A 23,987-nucleotide genomic window follows, 5' to 3' on the forward strand; every position below is an offset into this window, starting at 1 on the left:
GGGTTAGCATGCTATCTCTGCTTGTAAAGAGCTGAAGTTAGGTTAACAGCACAGCATAGTTGCTTCTGTCCTGGATGCAGCTGGCATTAGACTATCACACACTTGTCCTTTTGTACAGGTGACTTATTGTGATTTGGCACCACATAACTAAAACTAAATTGAACTGAATACAATATAAATAAAAATAATGTCCATATCCCCACTGTCCACTGCTCAAAAGCTGTAGACTACTCCACCATTTTTCTCTGAGCAAACAAGGTAAAATCAGCTGGCCGTACTGCAAGTGCATACAAAGTCAAACTGTCATATAGTACGAGGTTATGAAAACAAGCTAGTTCTCAGTTTTATAGACTTTCAAAAACCAACTTGTTGCACTCATTGGCCTCAAAATGAATACTGAATATTTTTTCTTATTATAAAGCAAGATGTGACGTGATGTAGCAACTTGATGTGATGGAGATAATGGAATAAACCTGAGGTTTCTTTTTGCTTTTGGTGGCCTCAAATGGAACTGATCCTCTACCCTAAGATTGATGTGAGGGAACCTCCAACCAGTTACTAAGTAGCATACTGACACTAACACACACACACACACACGCACACACAATTTAATTGCATTAAAGAACATGCCATACATTGCTTGGATGCTGCAGCACTCTATACAGCTGCTCTGTGAAAACCAGTTCTCAGTTCTGGGAAATATGAAACAGGGCCTCAGATGAGCAGGGCAGCAGTTTAATCATTAGGCCTGATGGATGAAGGCCTGAGCTGGGCGAAGGAGGAGGAAGAAAGGGATGGAGGAGGAGGAACATTAGACAAGAAGGATGGTGGGAGATGGCGGGTAAGTGGGAAAGAACGAGTGGCTGAGAAAGATTTACAGGAGATGCGATGGAGGTAGAGCGAAGGAAAGAAGGATGAACAGAGGAAGACGTGCAGGCAGCCGCAGAGGAGGATCCGTCTAACAAATTACCTTCTCCTCTATTACAAAGGCTGTCAACCTGGACGCCTCTGTCAGCTCTCATACCCACTCATGCCTGTCTCAGTTGCACACACTTTCCCATACACAATGACCTATAGGTACAACCTCAGTCACCCACACCAACCAACACATACATATGACTTACACTTGCTTCACCGCTTTCTCAAAGATGCACATGCACAAACTCTACCTCCTGTTAACAGGTGATAAAGGAGCTTGTCATTGCAGCGATAGCGACTGCAGCTGTAGTAACGTCACTGCAACTCCTGGGTGAGTCAGACAGAAGTGACTGTAGCTGTCAGATATGCATGTTTTATAGCAGCCTGTTGTAAACTGTGCTGTTAAGACTGAACGTGTGGCTGGTTGGCTGACTGACTGACTCAAGCACTTCCTCACTGGCTGGCTCACACGTTGACTGGCTGACTAGCAAAGACATTATCATCTTTTTTCTCTAGCGTCTGTCTACACAGTACACGTAGGTGCCGATTTTTCACAAGTGTACGGGGAGAATACCTCCCGTCCTCAGAACCACCACCAATCCTGTACACAGAATCAACCATAGAAGATACTTATTTGCTTTTAAGATTTTGGAGTTTCTTTCAAAACTCAGTACTCGTAAAAATAAATAAATAGATAAATAAGCAAGCTGTCCCATATGGAAAAGAAATAGTAAAAACTTATATGTGATTACTCATGAAAATGGCCACTTTCATGAGTAAATCATATAAGGCTTACATGATTTACTCATGAAAGTGGCCACTTTCTCATTACTTTCATATATTGTTTTAGTAAGTATCCAAAACATACAAGTTTCATTATGTAATTTTTCAAGGGATCTTATATCTGTTTTCACTCTTATATGCTTTTCATACAAGTTTCACACAAGACAGATACAAACTTTATAAGATTTATATATATCTTTTCCATATGGGGTGGCACAGGTCACATTTTGTATCAAAATGTGATCAGTTTCAGGAATACGAAAATACAATTGAGCTGTTTCTAAGTCATGCCAACTTGAAAAGTCAATCCAAATTTCTATAGAATATGCATGCAAGTGTCAAGTTAAGCTGTCTATAGACGATGTGCCAAAAACACCCTTAGGCCAAATGTCCCAGTGCTTCACATAGGCAATCCACCACTGTGATTACCTTTCTCCTTTGCCCCTTTAGTTTGCAGTCTAGACTGCAATCTCTCGCATGTGATTGGCCTTGAGACCAAAGTGCTGCTGATCTGTTTCCCAGCTGCACTCTGGCACACTCATTGGAGAGATGCCCAGTCCAGGGCTCAATCCCAATGTCCACACTAACAGACTCATAGATTTTGAGGAATGTTTCTGCTAAGACGGCAAGGGTTTAGGCTTGTCCCACTGGCCAACTGATAAGCGCACTTGGGCTCTCACTCATTTTGAGCCCTTCATGCACACTTTATTGAAGTTCACATTTCTCAAGATTTTGCCCCAGTTTAAAACTTCATGAGATATAAAACATGGGGTTACTAAGGGAAGCCCCAAAGCACAAAAAAAGGAAAAAACGTGTGGCTGTGTGGCTAAAGCAAGCAAACCTTGTAAGCTAAAAGCACGGAAGCGCTTCAGATCCACATGTCAGTCCCTCAAGGTCCTTGGCCATGAACAAACAAACAAAAAAAACTTTATGACAAAAAAGTTCACAAACCCACAGTAAATTGAAACAAGCACTTAATGCTGTCACATCATAATCAGCTCTTATGAACTCACCAACTCATTACACCTGTCCACACCGGGGATCTAAATTAAGTGTGACAGGGTTTAATGTTTACATCTTAGTGGGACTGGGTCAAGCACTTGACAATCATCAGATGTGTACTGCTGCTGCCACATCATTTATATTTAATACGTCATTGGGGACAGCTGCAAATTGATGTGAGTAAATCTCTATTGGTTCTCTCATTAGTTTTTTTTACTTTGATAATTTTGTTGTTTTAAGTCTGTGGGCTGAACTGTACTTTAACGAGGCACTCTTTGAAATACCTGGGGATTGGGCCAGGATTAGTTAAAGCGAGTGCCTTGTTAAAGTACAGTTCAGCCCACAGAGCTACAAAGAGAAGGGCGTTTCTGCCAGTTTATTTCATTTAGGTAGGGAGTACAGTTTCATTTGCTTTTATATATTTCATACTAGAAGTTAAATAGCAGCTCTGTTTGGACCCTCTTTTGGCTTTTTTCTTTTTTTGCTTTTTATCAACACCTACCCATTTCAAATTAAGATTGCTTCTTTTGTTTACCTTTTAAAAATCTGTAAAACCTTGTTTAGTCATATTCATGTGATTTTATGTTGCTCTCTCTAGCAAAATATTGTTCGACCATTTTGGAGAAAAAAAGAACATTCATTACATTTTAGTGAAATGTCAGTAAAATATAGGAACATTTATTGGTAAAGTTTGATATGTGGACTACGCTGGCTCTGACAAAATGAATGCATGAAAAGCTGGCACGTGTGTCAATAAAGCTTTAAAATTGTAGATTTAAGATGCATTGCAAGCAGTGAATGTAACATTTTCCTTTTGCAATCCAATGCAAACACTTCTTTTGATTGTTAAAATGCCATTGAATGCATTTTAGAAGGTACAATCACTCTATAGAGATCACTGTTAAACTGAGTTGGCCTTAACAGTCTTCTCAATTGACGCTGATCACGTCATGTTGCTGAAAAGGTATGTGGAAGGAGTCCTTCAAATTGCAGGGGCTATATTGTAGACGGTGAACTGCATGGTTAATGAAATGTGGTTTAAATGTGGTTAAAGAAAACATTATGGTTAAATTAGCAAGCACCCTTTCCCACTGTCTTTCAAATGTCATAAATGTTGATTTAACAGAGGAGAAAATCAATATAAAGCTTGATTTTTCCAAGGTAACAAGTGAGTGGAATTTTTTTGCATTTATTCATATGACGAGGTTTTCTTTGTAGCCTAGATACAGAAAGGTGCCTATTATCCATATCTATGAGAATCTTTCCCACTGATGATCATTTATAGGATTAGTAATTCATTGTGCATGCAGGTGAAAATGGCTCTGATGCATAATTACCTTCAACACTTCTAATGGATATCAGTGTAATTCTATGATAACCTATACCCAATATATGATATAGATGTGTCGCAGTCAGGAAGTCTGATACATTAAAACACCTCCCTAACTGCTATACATTTAGCCAAATGTAGCTGATAATTAAATATGGTAACATTTCAACAAAGACACTGAAACAAGTCAGTCCCTCTGTGTCTCATTAAAGAAATCTTGTTGATCATTGCAGGCATTTACATTTAGTCTAAAAGAGTTTACACACAAAACCCGTCGGATATTCGTGAATATTTTGTGCATTAAAAATATTTAAATATTTTTTAATTATTTATTTTTCTGATCCAGGATTGATTGCTCCAATTTTTTGGATTAAAATAAACAAATCAAACAAATCATACCACTGCATTTGGCAACAAGAAAGCTTGTAGCACAAAACACATACAGGTACTGAATATACAATGACAGGGAAATAGTAAAATAATGCTATTTCTCCTCAGGCATACAGCTAGCTGCTGCTGCGGGTCAATTGGCTCTCCTCAGATGTGGTCCCAACTCTACCAACAAGAGTTCAAACTGCCCACTGACTGAAATATGCATGAAATCAGCTGTGATACAGTTTAAAATCGTGAATCAAATGATGGAATTCTCCCTCCTGCTTGGATGAACCAGAGTTTTTGTTTCTTCCTTTTCTTGTTTAGGACCAGCTCATCATCACTTAATGTCAACTTCATTTTTTCACATTGCTTTTGTCTACAACAGCTGCATTTGTTTTTGCTAAAATCATTTAGTTTGTACATAGAAGGACACAGCAGAAAGAGCATTTAAAACCTGGAAACACCACAAACAATTGTTTAAGGATATGTTTTATATAGCACACTATATTATAACAATATTTCCCAATTTATGTTTTCACTGTAATTCATCTGTCAATTGAATGACTAAAGATCTATCAGCATCTTTCTTTAGAATGTTTTCACAAAAGATAAGAGTCCATAATTCCAATTAGACAGTCACAGTACTTTGGATTTTAAGGTGAAACAGAAGAAAGGAACTAAATGACTCAAAAGCACTAAATTTTTCATGACATCTTAACCAAACTGTCCCCAAACCAGACCTAAAATAACTTGCCTCTAGGGAGTGAGCCGACTTAATTACATGACCTGTACCTTTCTGTTTTCCACAAATTAAGCTCAAGTGCTTGAAGTGAAAGTCCAAAAGATTCACTGCTATTAGAGTTAACATTTGCAAGCATGATTATTTGTACACATACTGAAACATGAAGATTAGAGGAGAGCTACAATGAGAAATACTAAAAAAAAGTATAGCCAGAGAGGTGAAAGTAGGAGTTCACGGTAAGATGGATTGTGAGGTCTGCATTATGCAGGTGTCTGGTCATCCTTCAGTGACTTGTGCCCTCCATAACAGGTGGCAGAAACACTGACTTGTGGGTCCCTGCGTGATAATAGTAGCAATACATTTTAATGATCCAGGGTCCCTAGATGACTGATTATATTTAACATAGTAACTAGGCTGAGAGGTTAAAAGATTTGGGCTAGAGCCTTCTCATGAAGAGGCTGATTTGTCATAGGCTGTGCTGTATCTGACATATCCCACCTCAAAGATATAACTACACATTAGTTTAGAGTTTGCTGTCCACTTTGCTATAGCTGGAGAAAAGGCAGTGTTGTGTTTCAGCAACGTTTCATTTATGATTTATTAATCTGGAATAACTAATAATGTTTCTTAAGACTAACATGAAAAGTATAGCACATGTGACTTACTTACCATTATTTAATTATGTGAACCAGTGAACAGCATTTTTAAAATTCCTTCAAGAACAAAACAACATGGATTGTGTCAGAAAATGATGGACCAACATTTCCTGTAAAATTTAGAGCAAGTTCAAACCAAAAATGGGAATTTTATAAACAGAAAACATCTTTATTTTACATAAAGAAAAGCCAATGATCTATCATCTAAAGGAAAGAAAACACGGTTACAAAGGGCTAAAGAGAAGCAATGGGCTGGAGATGATTGAATGAAAGTGATGAGCAGTGGTGAATTACTGAGCATCACTTTGGTCATGGAGATTATGCTGCAACCTTTGTCTGGTGCTGTTCAGGGGAAAAAATATAAAGATGACTGCCTGAAAAAACACAAGCAAATTTTCCCACTCATTTATGATATAAGGAGTTGCGTGTCAGCTAAACGACTCGGAGATATGGCAATCATTACCTCAGCAATTAATGAACAGGTAGACGCTTAAATTAGTTCAGGACAATATAAAAGCCAGAGGTGGTACAGCAACGTTACTAATTGTCATGTTTTTGTTGATAATATTTTAATTTTTTCAACTAAGAATGATCCAATATTTTTTTTCTGTACGCAATTTGAAAAACAGAAAAAACTCACCAAAAATGCAAATTGAATTTATTATGTTTAGTTATTAAATAAATTGCTTTCTGTTACATTGATGGTTTATTTGCTACAAAAACAAGAACATCCAGCAAATGTAATAATTCTATAATTTTCACGATTTGTTGTTTTGTGCAATGCATTCCTCTTAGACGTCACTCAGGGGCGTAATTTCCAGGGGGGTTAGGGGGGTTATGACCCCCCCCAATAATCAGACCCAACCAATATAGCCCCCCCCCCCCCCCCCAAATTATCTTGCACAAATAGGCTGTTGATTTTCTTTACTTGTTTCAGGTATTACCAGCAAAATAGTTGGGGGGGGGGGGGGGGGGGAGGCGCTGATGACGTCGCTCCAGCTAAGCTGTCAAAGATTGCTGTGGTAGGTAAGTCGAATGAAACCTTGGATGTTTAGGAAGATTATGTTGTGGATAATCAGAGGTATGCGACACATAAGAGTTGACAGTATATGTGCTTCCAGTAGTAGCACTGGGCATAGTCTGAAATACATTTAGAGCTACCGACCACGCTAATTGTTTGTTCGCTGGTGACCCCTGGGGAAAGTCTGAGAGGCCACAGTGCCTCAGAAGGGCGAATCTTATCTCCAAAAAGCCCCTTAGCCTTAACAAGCAACAGCACAGAGATAAGTCCAATCTATCAACACAAGCCAAGGCTTTGATCTTAGTGGATGGAAAAGCCTCTGTTTTCCCTCCTCCTTTTTGCTCTGCTGTAATCTCTATTATATGGGTGCTTTAATGTTCCTTTGTTCTCGAGCATTTATCGAAAAAGCAGTGGACAGGGCTGACAAGCAACTGCATTACACACAGACGCAAAACCCATCTTTCCTGAAGAATAATCTGACTACCTTTGTCGAATTAGTGACAAGGTTCTCAGTCATGACTACAGGAATGAAAGTGCCATGAAAATGACTAACATTTTCTAGTGGAAACAGGTTGATGTCCAATAAGAGCAGTCTGTTTTGAAAGACAAAATCTGTATACCAATGGGCTTCCAAACTATTAATCTGTCGAATGAACAGAAACTAATCCATGGATTATCTAACTAAACCAACAGGTTCAATATGCAAAATGAGACTCAGTCTGAAAAAACGTGATTATTAGATCCCGCATGAATATGCCAAACAGAGCTTCACAACTGCTGCAACTTGCAGAAGTCTTATGTGGCACCAATTAGTGAGCATCAGATTCAAAATATTTGTATATATTTAATACGTATTTCCCTCCACAGCAATTTGCAGTTAGACTCTAGGCTGCATGTCAAAAACACATTTTTCTCCTGTGATAATTATAAATCGCGATGTTGCCGGAACTGCCCGAGGGTTCAGGGTCTGACTCTTGAAAATCTCCTCTGCATTTCCAGCATACAGTTACATTAATTTGGACTCTGAATGCTTTTGATTCATATACTCACAAATACCTGTTTACAGAAGGTCTGCATTTCTGTGGACATCTGGCAGGGTTTTCAAAGGGTCAATTTGAAGTCTGAACCTTTTTATCCTGTGTTTTAATAATGTCACACCACAACTTCTTGGTGACGTCCAGAAGAATATAAACTTTGATGGAAACCTTAAGAAACCCTGAATAACGGTCATGATTACATGACAAGAGTTTTTATTCCCAATAACATTTGCTGTCTTCCTTCTTCCTCCTTCCTTTCTAATCTACTACTGTACCCTCTTTTCTGTTGTGTATGAGATCATGAAAGCATCACCTTCAGATTAACTTTCTCACATAAAGTTCTCAACTTCCTTTACTGATCACATCTCGTGGTATTTGTGCTCTTTGGCAGCAATGAGAAATGGATGTTAAGTAAAGATGACAGAATTCAATAAAGAAGACACATGAGCCCAGACCTGGAAATAAAATGTATTAAATACCTTTCCTATTCATCTCCTTAACTCCATGAATCAGAATCTCTCCCCAGCATATTTAACTCTTTCTGCCAACTTTTTGCAACCTTCGTATACGTGCCATCTTCTTCTCTCTGTTTATTATTTTCATTTTTACTCGTCTATCTGGCTCCTGACACATCTTTATTTGCGTGTCTGATCTTGTGTATTATGTTAAGTCATTCTGTCTTCATTTCCTCTCACCAATCAATGTCTCTCTGGGAGGGACATTTAGTCTTCATCACCATCACCTCCATCTATATTTGCAGGCTTATCTGCAGTTTTCTCATTCTCCTTCTGTCCCACTCTTCATTTCTGGGCCTGTTTGTTCTATTACCATCTACCCTTCCTGTCTCCCTGCCTATCTTCTTTTTTTACTGCCCTCTGTGTTTCTGTTTGTGTTTCACTCCAAGACAAGGACAACAAATTAATTCCAGTGATATATAGGTGTGAAACTACTACTGCTACTACTAACAATAATGATTTTTTGTGCTCATACTTTTTCTTATTTCTGCTTTCTTTTTTCTTAATCTGCTGTAGTTGTGCACTCCTGTCAGGTTTACGTCCCCCAGTTTGCCAGTTTTCCAGCCTGCATGTCTGTTCTATCCTTATTAGTATCACCAGTGTTTAATCTGACACTTGCCCCACATACAGTGCACATTCCATGTGTCTTGGGAAGAAAAAAATGTCTTGAATAATGTCACATATAAATGTTTACCAATCCAAATCAGTTGATGGGTTTGTAGCTCGTCGCTTCTTTTTTACTTGGTTTATTTTCACACAGAGAAAAATCCAGGTGAACTCCAAGTGAACCAAAATGCATGACTATAAACCACGTGAGAATATTATAGTATGTCTGCTCATTGGCCAGATGTGTCTGGGGCGGGACCAAGAAAAGTAAATACAGGAAGAAGGTGCTATGTTCTGGAATACTGGAAGACATCATTTCATAGTTATTTGCACCAAGATGACCTCCTGCAAAGGGTCTTGGTGTGGTTGTTTTGGTCCGCACTTGCACATCTCAGGATTTGATTTAAACTGACTGCAGCTATGATAACACTCTAATGACAACTGCTAACATAATACTGCTTACCACTACTACTACTACTACTAATATTAAGAAGAGAAGATACAAAAATATGACACATCTCAGTTCATGTTGTGTTAGTTCTTTGTCATCCTAGGGCATCAGAGATGTTTGATGTCACAGAGATGCAAACATAGTTTCCTTTAGCTTTTCTGCACTGAGAGATCAGCCCTCTTTTTAAGAGAGACAAAATCTAAATTAGGGATCGTTGGGGAGTAAGTCACACATGCATTGGCCAGAAGAAGTTTATTGCTCTTTTGCAGCTCTGTTGCATTTTGTTTTGTTTTTACTTGTTCACAAAAAAGGGACAAAAATGTTCTGGATGTGTGAAAGAACAGCTTTGATAAGATAACAGCACTTGATGCTCTGGATGTTAGCGAAGACTTGCACTGAAAACATTTTGCAGGCCTGTAACAACATTAACGGCTCACTTAATTTACATGGAAAGCACATCACTGCCTTCAGCAGCATTTAACAACCTTGCCCTCAGTTTGTGGACATACTTTTTTTCTCTGTGGTTAAGATTAAGTTAGATTTAGGAAAACAAATCCACATGGTCAGATGTGGGAAATCAACATTTTTTTAAGAATTCACAGGAAAGCGTTGCTAACCGCAGCGATTATTAAGATCCAAAACAAAACTGGGTTGAAGTGTTTAAAGTGCAAGGATTAAAATGGCCGAGTAAACATTTTCTTTTCTTGAGGCAAACATCACATTTCTATTTACACTTTTATACCTACTGCACATGTAAAGTATATGGCTGTTTGACGCAAACCTAGCACTGTGCAGCAGGGACCTGCTACATGTCCTTGGCCTGATCAACGCCTGCCATGCTTTGCCAACTCAGAGGACTCCAGCTTGTATACAAGACCACGTTTAAAAAATGTGCTACTCTGAGAGCACTGCACACTTAGAGGCCAAGGGAGGCAGAGGAGAGAAAGAACAAAGAAAGTGAAAGATGCATTCTGTTGCCACCTGCCACCCTCAGCCCTTCCAACCAAGCTGTGTCCAAAACCGCACTTGACAAATGAGTTCAGGGACACAGAGCATAGGCAAAGTCCCTGAGCTACAACACTAACAATGCACATGCACCATTCCATAGAGAGTCAGGAGGTGGTTCGGTGTTGCTGTGAGGATAAAACAGAGAGAATGATACACAGAGAAAGACGATAAAACACTGATGCAATAAGAAGAGAGAAAGAAAAAATACATATTCATATCTGCAATTGTTAAACAGAAGACCATGACACATACAAACGTTCATTTTCTCATTTTGTGACACCAGCTCAACCTACTGCATTGTAGTGAGACTGTATATCAGATGTATATCAGCTAATGTCCAAGACGTGTTGTTGCCATGAGCTATTTTTCTGTCTTCATTCAACCCTATTCTCTTTTAGAGCCACTCAATTTTAAGGATTGAATGTTCATTCTGACTGAACTCTATGATTTTAAGGAATAATTAATTCTATTTGAAGCAAATACAAATTCTGCCCTGTCACACTGGAGTGGAAAGTGAGCTCATTTGTCTTTTAGCCATCTATCTTTGGGCACACTTAGGATTCTGCCTTAAAATGACCCCAGCTTTCTTTTAAGTATTTTTGGGGAGTGCTTTCTTAAAAGGAAAGCTAGGAGAGAGAAGAAAGAGAGAGAGAGAGAGAGAGAGCACTGGGAAGACGCACAGCAAATGGCCATGAGCAAATTCAAACCCAGGCATCTGCAATAGCCTTATAACATATGAGGTGTCTGTTCAACCCAGTGAGCTAAACTAGCACCCTGACCCCAGCTTTCTGAAGTCATATTATTGCTGTAAGTAATTTGTTTTGTCCTGAGATGACTTGCTATTTGCTGGTGCAAAGCACTAATGTCCTCACAGGCATAATCTTATTTGTTCTGCTGTATGATGGTGACAAACCAAGAGAAACGATTAGGATTATCTTGAGATTTCTGTTGATTTGATTTTCAGCCGAGTGACCATTTTTTGTGTGTGCTTCACAATGTTGAAGGACATGTGATTTATTTAACTAACAATAAGTAAATAAATTGATCAGAATATTTGACATAGACAACATGCAGGTATTACTATTAGTAGAATCAGTTGGCACAAAAACTAAGTATGTTTTTTTGTTATTAAAAACTTTGTTCATTATAACTACAAGATATGCAAAAGTGTTTGTGTCTCCATGTCTCTTGCAGACTTGCTGACATTTCGGAAAACACACACACACACACACACACACACACACACACACACACACACACACACACACACACACACACACACACACACACACACACTTTCCTGTTCCCTATACTCAAAAGGACATTACAGTGATATACATTCTTTTCCTGGTAACTTACCATATCTGTAACGTGTGCTCATCCTAACCTCGTCTTGTATGTTTTCACCCATATTTGAATGATTTTGTTCATAAAGACTTTGACCCGATGAGGGGCGTTTGGTCACCACAATGGCTTCATTTCTTCACAACATAAGTCCAGGCACACAAACATACACACAAGTCCAAAAGAGGTCACAGACTTCTCTGCCTTTCTGTATTCCTCTCCCAGTCTGAATATTTAACATGGAGAATAACATCTCTGCCTCCTCCTATTTGCCCTTCATGATGACATGTTGTGTCAGTGTACTTTTGGCCTTCTCTCCCTCTCTTCCTCTCTCTCTCTCTCCCCCTTCATTTTACAACCTGCACAAATAACATCTGGCACTTTGCCTGATCTCCAAGGATGTGATGATTAAGGCCAAATGACAGCGCTATTTCTCCTCCGCCCACCATGGCTGCAACCTTCCTCATAGACACGGACGAGCTTTGCCAGAGATTACAGGACTCATCTGTAAATAAAAACTTTTTTTTTCTGTCTATGTGATAAAAAATAAAGGGTAAGTACGAAACAAACCTGAATGTTCGGCATGAATTGTCAGCTGGGAAGATTTCTTTCTCTAAATGTCTGAAAACACAGGGCAGAGATATCCACTCCAGGGTTTAAACCACTGATGTGCCCAAATATTTGACCATTTGATTGTTGCTCACTGGGTAGGTGAGTCACTGGGTTTCAAAGACCTTTAACATTTCTTTTCTTCATATAAGCACTTAAAAAAATCTTGTCTGTCCATCTAAAATGCAGAAAACTGCAATACTCCTACCTTAGATTTTCTGTGTGTGTACAATTGTCCTCACACCCTCCTTTTGTTACAACCATGAAGTGCAACCTAACCGTTTGTCATTCTTAAAAGCACATTAGATGTGACCCTTTTCCTCCCGGAACATCACCGCCTAAATTTAACTGGCATACTGGTTGAATCATTTAGGATAACTGCACACAAGTGTGCAGCATTTTAAAGGTATAATTACAAGCTTAACAATTTACGTGACTGTGCAAAAAACTTAAAAAACATTTCCAGTAGTACAGGCGAGGAAAGCGGTTAGGGCAAATTGGCCAGGATGAGTTGATTGAGAAAGCGAGCGTAATTACAACTGCTGGTTTTAAAGACAACTGGAGAACTTCAAGTAATAGAAGTGGACGTTATAAAAAACATTTAAAGCTACATTGTGACATCATTTATTGTAGGAGGCTGAAACTAAAGCAGAGAAAGGTCAAATCTGACCACTGGAACTAAAAACTAGCAAACAGGATGATAATAATAATAATAATAATAATAATAATAATAATAATAATGGATTGCATTTATATAGCGCTTTTCGAGGCCCTCAAAGCGCTTTACAATTCCACTATTCACTCACTCTCTGGTGGAGGCAAACCACAGTTGTAGCCACAGCTGTCCTGGGGCAGACTGACAGAAGCGAGGATGCCATATCGCACCATCTGGCCATCACCTGTAAGTGAAGTGTCTTGCCCAAGGACACAACGACCAAGACAGACAGAGCTAGGGATCAAACCAGCAACCTTCCGGTTACAAGATGAGCTTCCCAATCCCCTGAACCACGGTCGCCCTGTAATATAGTGGAAAGTGATAGCGGAAACAAGCATGTGGGAAGGCAGTAAAACATGCTTAAGCGACATGTGGATCACTTTTCCTAACCCAAACCTCAACTTGTTTTCTCCTCCAGGTCATCTTACCATCAGCCTTCCTCTCCAAAAAGTGGGGAATGAGTAAGCTAGGAAACATTTGGCATATGTGTTATCTCCCCTGCCAGTGGAGCACATCAGTCATCAAACACAGTTATGCTACTGTCACAATGTCAAACTTCATTTTCAAGCATGCGGTCTACATGTGAAATGGTTTGTAAAGTTCTATACTTCCACTGACTTTACAACCTCGCATCATTGTGTTATGCAGTGTTATACATCTAAAAAAACATTCAGCTGTCAGTGTGTAAGTTCATTTCCTCTCAGTGTATCTCATTGCCTCGAGTTTCTCTAAGAAAAATGTTTCTGGGACACCTGGTCTTAGCGGTAGGAAGCATACAGAACAATGCGAGACCTAGAAAGCTCTGCTGCTCAGTGAAAGACATAAATTAACACTTAATAAAAGCCGATCTGTGACCTTTTCCATTGTGTTTGCAAAAGTACAGTAACTCACATGAGAGAGTACTTATTTAGTCGTTATAAAGTGAAACTTATTGACCCAAGCCAGTATCTGTGTCAACCCACAACTGTGGATAAAGTTGGAGGTGATATGAAGCATGCTGCAATACCGTGAAACACGCCGAACCACAAGAATGACCTGCCATTATTGTTTGGTATTTGTTTTTAAGGTCAGTAAGTTTCCACCGTTTTTGTCCAGATGAATGGAAGAGGTGCTGTTGAATGAAAATCAAGGGAGAAAAATGAGCTGCCAACCAGGTGCTTTTTAGGCGAGCAATCACCATCCAGCAGGGATGGGATGGACATGAAGGTCACCTGCACTGTGAACAATGACACCTTACGCTGCCGGTACACACACATGCACAAATGACCACACACTCACCATTCAAACCTGTTTTGCTTACATTTGAGCTGAATTTAGATAATGCAGTATCAACTGTTGGCAGTTAAATAACTGCAGAAATAGAGTTCCAGCTTTTTGAAAGCATAAAAAGAATGAAAAAAGACAAAATTGCATTCAGTCTTTTTGCGTTTAAGCTTTATGTTAATCTCTCTGTCATACAATGATTCTCTGGTGTCCCTTTCCATCATAGAAATCGCAGCTGTGTATGGTTTTAAATGGACAATAATTCATTTCATCATTTATCATTATACTAACTGGGGCACTGTGGTTGTTATGCTTTTGTGAAATGAAAGAAGAAAATGAGCTGTAGTTGCTTTTTTTCTTCTTCTTCTTTTTTAGAAGACTTCTATTACCCAGGAGCTGCAGGAAATAATTAGTAATAAATAGTCAGTAATAAACTTAACTCATAAATCTAGATATAATTTCCAGGCACACACATCTGGTAATCCGTTTATGGCAATCCCCATTGAGACACAGCATTGCACCAGGTTTTTCTGTCTGCGTGCGATTTCCACATCAAGCTTTACACTGTGACAATAAACACAGTCAAGACAAATAATCATAAAATAATCAACCTATGTAAATGCCAGTGATTTCAGTTATTTGTCTGCTTCTATCTGGTTCCACCTCCACTCTCTGCATCAAAGAATAAAAATGTCTTTTGTTTACAGAGAACAAACCTACACAGGAGTAGGACGAGCTACTACAGTTCTGCCAGGGTGGTACTTGTAAACTAAGTGTAATTTCTCACATATGAGGTGCCAAGGTAGGGACATAACAAAATGAAGTGTCTTCATTTAGAGCTGGGCTCCATAAAAGATAATGAAAATGTCACTGTGCCTTATGTAATTTGTATGCTGTGACAGCTTACCACAGCGGTGATAGCTATGGTAAGCTGGTGGCATTTATAAGCAATGAGAGTGTTCCTCCTAACAGCAAGGGCTATTTTAAAAAGGTCCTGTTAGCTGAGATGGAAATCCTAATTTGGCAACATCTTATATAAGCAGTGTGAATTTATTCTGACTTTTACAGAGGTGTCATTGTAGAGGAAAAAATATGTCACAACTATAGCAAAAGAACAAGAAAGGAAGGCTGCAATCACAAGGGATGGCTGTGGATAAACATGCAGTGCATTTAACCTCAAGTTGCCTTTTTTACTTCCCTGAAACACCTTACAAGTTTTCTGGCAAGCTGCCCTGAATGTGCATATTTTCAAAGATGTGAAACCACATCTCTGCTTTTGCTTTTTTCTTCAGAGTCAGGGCTTCATTAGATCTGCTGTACTGAGGAACTGAACATAAAGTGATTGTTCCTGCAAAGCCTGCTCATCTCCAGTAAATATCAATAGATGCTGGGCATTGACTGTTGCAGCTAAAATGGATTGTGACTTTTTATGCTTTACTTAGCTAATGACCCTGCTAATTTCATTTGCTACACCAGCTAAGTGACTGACAGCAGCTGGCTTTGCAGCTGCCTAGCAACAGCAGAAGCCTGGTACCAGTTTTCCTGCATCAGGGGTGTCCAAACTTTTTTCACTGAGGGCCACATACATAAAAATATAGGAGGGGCTGGGCTACTTACAAGAAATTAGGTATATAATCTTAACTTTAGTGTATTAAAGTTAGAAAAATCACTTAAAAGTGGCTGAATATGTTATATTGTTGAATATAATTAAAGACAAAACTACTTTCATCACAGCTTTCCATAAATGGATCTTTATTGACTTATTCAGAAAAAGCTTTGGTAGCTCATTCTCAGAACAGCAGCCTCAGATTTCTTCTTAGACAGAAGATTTACAGTACAGAGAAAAAACAGGGGAAAATGGGACAGGTACATTTCAAGTTTGTTATTTAAGTTATTAGGCTTAGCAACACTATTAACGTTGTTTGAAACCGTTATCAACATTAACAGACTGAACTGGACTTAATAACAGGAGTCCATATAATCTTAGTAAATTATTCTGGTGAGTATCAGCTGCGCTGGGTATGTAAATCGGGCCATCCAGCCGCGGTGCTGATCGCCACTCGTGCTAAAAATCCGGACAAATGTCACTTGATCAAGGAGCAAATCTGCATCAGATGAGATCAGCTGACTTCTTTGCGTCTGCGTGCGCTGTGCACAGCGGCGTGTACTCTGCGTGTACTTGTGTTAACAAGAAAAACGCATATAAGAAAGTGGTGCGCAAAAGCAGGGTAGTGACAGAATTGATGCGCATTATTGATATTTGAAGCATGTGTACCTGCACATTAACACACGGGTACGGTGGAATATATTTTTTACTCACCTAAAGCGCTCGTGCTCTCGTCCACTCCCCGCAAAAAATTAGCAGCTTTGCGGTGTCTGTGGCATCGGTGCTCTCATCGCATGCGATGGAGTAAAAATCAAAAGCACAGCTTTATCAGACAGTTGCAGTTTAATGTTGGCCGACGAGTCTTCAATGCATCGCACAACTGTATCTGTGGACATGCTGACGTTGTTGAAGTCCTGCACTTTTTCCACATTATTTCGGTGACTTTAACGAGGCCGTGTTTTATGAGGTCTCCATCTGAAAAAGGCTTGCCATGTCTTGCGATGAGTTGGGCGACCTCATAGCTGGCTATTGGAGCCTTTTCCTGGACCTTTTGAGCACGAAAAAAATACTGTTGCTGACCCTGCAGGACAGCTACCATTTGCTTTAATTTCTGCTCTCGCTCAGCACCAGTGTAGGATGCATAGGCCTGATGTTTGGTTTCATAATGGCGTCGTACATTATACTTTCATAACCGCCACAGTTTCAGTGCAGATCAAACAGACACACGTCCCCTTGAATTCTCTGAAGAAATATTCACTCTCCCAACGTGTCTGAAATTTTCTGCATTCACTTTCTACCTTTCGCTTCTTTGGTTCTGCCATGTTTAGTAACTTGGGGTAAATTTCTTCTGTGATTGTCCTTTTTGGTGGAGCAACTGCCTTGATCAACAGAAGCTCCCCCTGGTGTTAAAACTAAGAAGTGAAATACGCTCAAGCAAAAGTTGAAGTGCGGACAATATTCTATTCTATTTATAAAATTACTGGCGGGCCAATTAAAAATGGATCGCGGGCCGCAGTTGGCCCGCGGGCCGGAGTTCGGACACCCCTGTCCTGCATGTATGATGCACCACCCGTTTCGAAGCATAGCAGATATCAGATTCTGTAATGCAACGCTAAAGACTTTAAAGTAGAATGGGCTAATTATCAAAATGAGTTAGTCCTCCAACAGACTGGCACCATGTCCAGGGTATATCCCGCCTCTCAACCTGCTGCACCTTGAGGACGGCCTGGGATAGGCTTTAGCCTACACCACAACAATGAACTAGACAAGTGAAAAACAAATGTGTAGTTGGATTATCAAATTTAACATTAATTTACATTATTATAAATAACAAATTTTTGCAAAATGACCCAGTTTGTTCTTTCCAACTGCAAAAGTTGTCCAATCCAATTAAACCTTCCTTACAAAGCAAGCAATACTGATAAGGTTATTGCAGTAATAATAATAAGAATGTTTGTGTTTTTGTTAATAAAATGATATTTGACTGACAACTATTTTGATTGGGAGAATCTTGTGAACAGAAAGCCACACAGCATGTATATACACATGAAGGATGTCTCATTTGTTGCATGGTGAACTGGCTTGTCTGGACTGTCACAGGCATCAGCAGCCAGCATTATAACCCTGTGGTGCAGCTCGCTTATTGTCTGTCACTTGGTATATGTCTACAATTTGAGTCTGTTTTCTCTCCTCTTACAAGTGAGATTGTTTTGTTGCCTTTTGTTTTGGCTCTATTTGATTAAAGGATTAAACTATTTTTCCATAACGCTTAGACATTGAGTAACAGTTGTTATCCCAGGTTCATTCAACACAGACAAGCTTACAGTGTAGTATTTTAGCAATTTCTGATGGAAGAGATAATCTCATTTGGGACAAGAAAGTTTAAACCACATTTATGGCATGGGCTTTCTTCAGCAGTGCACTCAGTGATATCAAACTATACACTCCTTTACATAGGGTTCTACCTTTCAGATTTTATGCTCTGTTTACCAACATTCCTAACCAAGCACTTCCCAAGTCAGGATAAACCATGAACGTATATGCTTTTTCATTTTTTTTCCAACTGGAAGAACTTTATATTCTTTACATTTGTCTCCTAATTTTGTCAAAATTCGCAGCGTAGAAAATACCATATGTAGCACAGATGTCCCAAATCAACAGATCCTGCCTTACATGGTAAAGTCGTCATAACAGTCGCAATTCTTGCTAGAATTAGAAATAATTACATGGTCCTACCTTAGCAATGGTCTCATGGAACTTGAAAAGTGGGTCCAGGGTTTCTGGTGACTCTGAAGAAAACTGGGCCTCTGACAGAAAACTGGTGGTCTAAAAGAAAAGGGGTGAATAAAAAGAGAAGAAAAAAGTCTTAAATATAAGATGATAAAGTTACTATGTCCCGTCTTTTAAAGTATGAGAAACATTCCATGTTAGTGAGCGACAACAATGATTTGTTTCTCCATAGTATTAAATAATAATAATAAAAAAAGACACCTTTCCCTCCAGTTACTTGTTTTTTTTTTTTCATATATTCTAATTTGTTCTCTTCTATTCTAAGCGGGAAAGAGTGGAGTGACCTGTCAAGTTTTTGACAGGAAACAACAGTAAATGCTCTCAAGGCCACAGAGCTGCTCAGCTTTTGTGTTGTGGTGTCAAACACACACACACACACACACACACACACACACACACACACACACACACACACACACACACACACACACACACACACACACACACACACACACAAACTCACAGGCGGACGGCTATACAAAGTCAACCATGACTACACGCCACCTAAAATTACCTCACTGTCACCTCAGTATACTATGTAACGTCCTCAAAAAACAAAGTACCTCACTGTGACTTCAAAGTCATTGTGCTGTCTTTGTAGAAGTTTCTTTCTTTCCGTCTTTTTTCCTTCTTTTTTTTCAAATAGAGTCAAACCAAACAGAGAGTTCATGATATCAGAAGTTCAAACACGGCACACTGCAGCAGTCTTGAACATCCTATTAGTTTTTATTTCATCCAGTTTTGACCGGTGTCAATGCTTTCAACAGGAAAAGTAAGTGTTACTTTTCAGTTATTTCTCCATGATAGTACAGGATATTTATATTATTATCATGCTATGAACAGGATATTTTATCTCCACATAAAATAGCATTTTTTCCTTCTCTGTTCTCAACATTGTTGCAATTGCTGGCACCACAAACCTGCAAACTGTCAGGTCTTCTTCTTTTCTCTGTTTGCCTTTCCCTCACAACAAAGGGTCAAAGCAGGTGGCTGCCCTCCATGAGCCTAGTTATGTTGGTGGTTTTGCTGCTTTTTCTCTTCTCGCCTGACTGTCACTAAGAGTTATCTCGTATGTGAGCACTTTGTTTTTTCTAGCCCCATCACTAAACAAGTAAAACTGATACTGATTCTGCAGAAGCTTTTCATTTAGATATATATCTGTATATATATATATATATACCTTTGCCTTATGTGATTTTGTTTAGGCAAAGTTTGTGTTTATCGTAAATATCACTCATTTATTCAACTAAAATGAGTGAAAATTGCAGATAAAAAATGAAAAAGGTACAATATGATCTGTGGGTACAGACATTTACATCCAGTTATATTTATCTTCACTAATTTCTCACTCATTTGCACTTATAGAATCTACTCTTTAGCATTTCAATAATATGGCCTGTTGTGATGTACACTCTCCGGGAATTCTGTGCTTTTGTTTTGCTGAGTGAATTTTTTGTTGTAGTAGTTTGCTACTTAGCACTAATTAGCAGGTATCTGTGTCTGTAAGATGCATCCATATGGGTGTATCTTGCTAACCAAGTTCGGTAGCAGAGGCTGATGACTGATAATGGTAACCTCTTGTTAAAAATCAAGATGGCAATGGTGAAGAACATTCAGGGGTTTTGGCTTCAAAATGCATTTAAAACTCAAGGATGACTTCATGGTAGTTAAGCCTATCTTTTGGTAAAATGTAACAAATGCACCATTTACAAATGTAAATCAAGCTTTCAGAGTTCGGTTTAAACTTGTAGGATGCTGTACAACATTATGATGGACTGGAACAAACGCTCAGAAGTGCATGACTCATCAGGCACCCTCAGGATACTGGAACAAAAGCAAATGTTAAAGGGAAAAAAAAGTTGAATTCCCCATAGATGATGGGGTGAAACTGGCAATGCACTTAACTAGTCAATATAGCAGCCACGGTGAGTACACAGGGAATAGAAGTTTTACTTAACAGTTTGCATATTTATGCATTCCAAGAAGAAACAAGGAGAAAGTTTTCATCAAACCCTGTGTGCTGCCTCTGAATAAATATGTGAATTATTGAACGCAGCATCTGCCTCAAAATATGCCCCTGTTGTTGATGTCAAGTTGCATATGTGCAGAGTTCCCCCAAAAGAATCCTCACCTCCTGCATTCAGAGGAGAAGAATTAAAATGAAATGCACGGATACAGCTGTTGTGCCCTCGCACAAAGACATGGATTCAAGAGGTATTTGAGCCCCGTGGATATCTGTAGCTGTCACTCTCTGTGGTCAGACTGCTTTTTTCTGAAACTTTTGATGGGGACTTGCAGTCATGATGAAGATAACACCACACACACCTACGCGGACACACACTGTGTTAATTAATTTTCCCATTTAAATGAATTATTCCCTGTAATCACAAAGCTGCATGTTGTTGTGTTGCTCAGTTAATATTTTGCTTTTAGACATTTTTCACAAGCACCATTTCCCATAAGCATTAGTGCGTCACATGTTAACAGATGGAAGAATTAGCAGATGGCTTGTATTCAAAGACTGATAAGCAAGACATCCGAACAAAGAAGTTAAGAGAAGTCAAAGGTCAAAAAATGCCAATGAATATGGAAAAAAATGAAACACAGAAAAGAAACATAAGCAGGTTTGTCCTGCTGATCGAGCTTGTGAATACAGGTTGAATAGTTTTTATAAAAACATAAATATTTTATAGAAATAATTCGAATTAAACACTGTCGTCACTTTCGTATAGCATTTCTAACAAGCACTATGCGGTGCTTTATGTCAGATTGACATATTTTCTCTGGGTTTCATGGGTTCAGGATGGTGGGGTTATGGAGAACTGAAGCTGTTAAACCAGAAGAAAATGGCCAGGCTCAAAGATTCCCAAGTGGCATCCACTCTGTACTAAGTGCCCTTTGTATGGCTTATGTACAGCTCACTTTCTTTTACAGTACAGACCCTCTCTGTGCTTCAACACTTAGGTTTGCTCTGACCTTCTCGTGGTGGTTAAAATATTGTAATGCTAAAATGGGTATAATGGGTTGTTATTTATAAAAACATGAGCATTAATCAGCTTGGGTTTGACAACTTCTTAAATATTATATTGATTTGTGCTGAAGGTTACTGCTGGGGTTAAAACAGAGAAAAAAAAAAAGCATGAAATCATGAAATGATCAAATCCTCTGCTGGCACAAAACGATGCCTGAACCATACTTTGCCTGAACACACCTACACACCTACACACACACACACACACACACACACACACACACACACACACACACACACACACACACACACACACACACACACACACACACACGCACACATGTTCAATCAATGTTAGTTTTTCTGAAACACAAAAGGAAGAAAGTGCCTCTTTAGCATGAAGGACAGTGATACCTTTGGATTAAAGGTGTCCTACTCATCAATCAGGAATGTCCTCTATGAAACTAGATGTCCTTGTGACTTAAAAAAATACATTCTGAAATGTCCATTTATTTAAGAATGACTCTCAGCGCTTTCTAATCCTAGTGATAAATGCACATCTTCCATCTATTGCACAGAATAAATCAAATTCCACCAGCATCATCAAGGAGAATTTAAGCTGCACAGGTGTTATCCCCACTGCTCAGACATTCATAAAACAAAAATATTACTTTTGCTAGTGGATCACTTAACTACTGAAACCATTAATATGGCATTGTGGGACTGTTTCTGTCTCTATTATAGTGTGGTGCTACTGTGAAACACGAAAAACAGAAAGTACAAAGCTGTGAAGAAAACAGATCTTACAGTATAATAGTGTCATTATCCATAATGAAGTGCATTATATTGGCGAAAGTATTAACTAATTCGTCCAAATCATCTAATTCAGGTGTTTGAATCACTTCCATGGTCACAGGTATATAAAATCAAGCATCTAGGCATGCAGACTGCTTCTATAAACATTTGTGAAAGAATGGGTCTCAGGAGTGAATTTAGTACAGTACCATGACAGGATGCCACCTGTGCAACACTACTAAATATCCACACTCAACTATTAAATTCAAATTCAAATTTCAAATTCAAATTTTATTTGTCACGTACACAGTCATACACAGTACGATATGCAGTGAAATGCTTGGACAACTGCTCGTGACCTAAAGAAAACAAAAAAAGGAAAAGGCTATGAATAAGATAGGAAATAAATATGAAAAATTAAAAAGGGAAATAAATATGAAAAATTAAAAAGGGTAAATTTTACTAGGAAGGAATAAAATATAAATTAAGGTTAAAAATGAAATAACTGTACAACACAAATTAGAATGAAGGGTAAATTTAACTGGGAAAGAATAAGATAAAATATATAAATTAAAGTTGAAAATAAAATAACTGTACAACAAAATACACAATATAGAACTATATAAGAATGTATGAAGAAATATAAATAAATATATACACAATAACAGCAGCTGTACAAGTATTAACTGGAAATGAAGAATGTAGTGACCAGTGTTGTGCAATCCACATTATGTCTTGTGCAGTGCAAATATGCTTAAAGTGATTTAAGTGATGAAGTGAAAACAATGTCCAGAATGTCCAGTGTGTGTGTAAGAACTATATGTGTGGGTCAGTACTGTGTGGTGGTGTGATTGAGAGACTGTATCGCCTGCGGGAAGAAGCTCCTCCTCAGTCTCTCTGTGTTGGTCTTCAGGGAGCGGAATCGCTTTCCTGACCTCAGCAGAGAGAACAGTCTGTTGTTGGGATGGCTGAGGTCCTTCACGATCTTCCTGGCCTTGGTCCAGCACCGCCTGCTGTAGATTGAGTGCAGGTCAGGGAGCTCGGAGCGGATGGTGTGCTCAGCTGATCGCACAACCCTCTGTAGAGCTCGTCTGTCCTGCATGGTGCTGTTCCCGAACCAGGTTAAGATGTTTCCCGTCAGGATGCTCTCTATGGTGCAGGAGTAAAAGTTCCTGAGCACCTTGGAGGGCAGTTGGAAGTCTCTCAAGCGTCTGAGGTGGTAGAGACGCTGTCGGGCCTTTTTCACCACGGTGTTGATGTGACAGGACCATGACAGGTCCTGCGTGATGTGAACTCCGAGGTATTTGAAGCTGTCCACTCTCTCCACTGGGCACTCGTTGATGACGGGGGTCTGGTAGTTCCTCTCCTGCTTAGTGCTGAAGTCCACTATCAGCTCCTTTGTCTTACTGACGTTTAGAAGGAGGTTGTTCCTCTGGCACCAGTTCTCCAG

General features: G+C 39.1%; 1 protein-coding gene across 4 annotated transcripts in view; it reads right to left on the reverse strand.

Moving 5' to 3' along the window:
- Window positions 1–23,987, reverse strand: part of naaladl2 (N-acetylated alpha-linked acidic dipeptidase like 2) — a 568,261-nt gene that overhangs the window by 66,424 nt on the left and 477,850 nt on the right. For all 4 annotated transcript variants that reach the window (XM_026159034.1, XM_026159033.1, XM_026159032.1 and 1 more), the window contains one exon: window positions 18,718–18,807. In XM_026159034.1, the coding sequence (XP_026014819.1) occupies window positions 18,718–18,807 (90 nt within the window). The remainder of the gene's footprint in view (window positions 1–18,717; window positions 18,808–23,987) is intronic.

Source organism: Astatotilapia calliptera, chromosome 23, assembly GCF_900246225.1.
Source record: "Astatotilapia calliptera chromosome 23, fAstCal1.2, whole genome shotgun sequence".
Lineage (NCBI taxonomy): Eukaryota > Metazoa > Chordata > Actinopteri > Cichliformes > Cichlidae > Astatotilapia > Astatotilapia calliptera.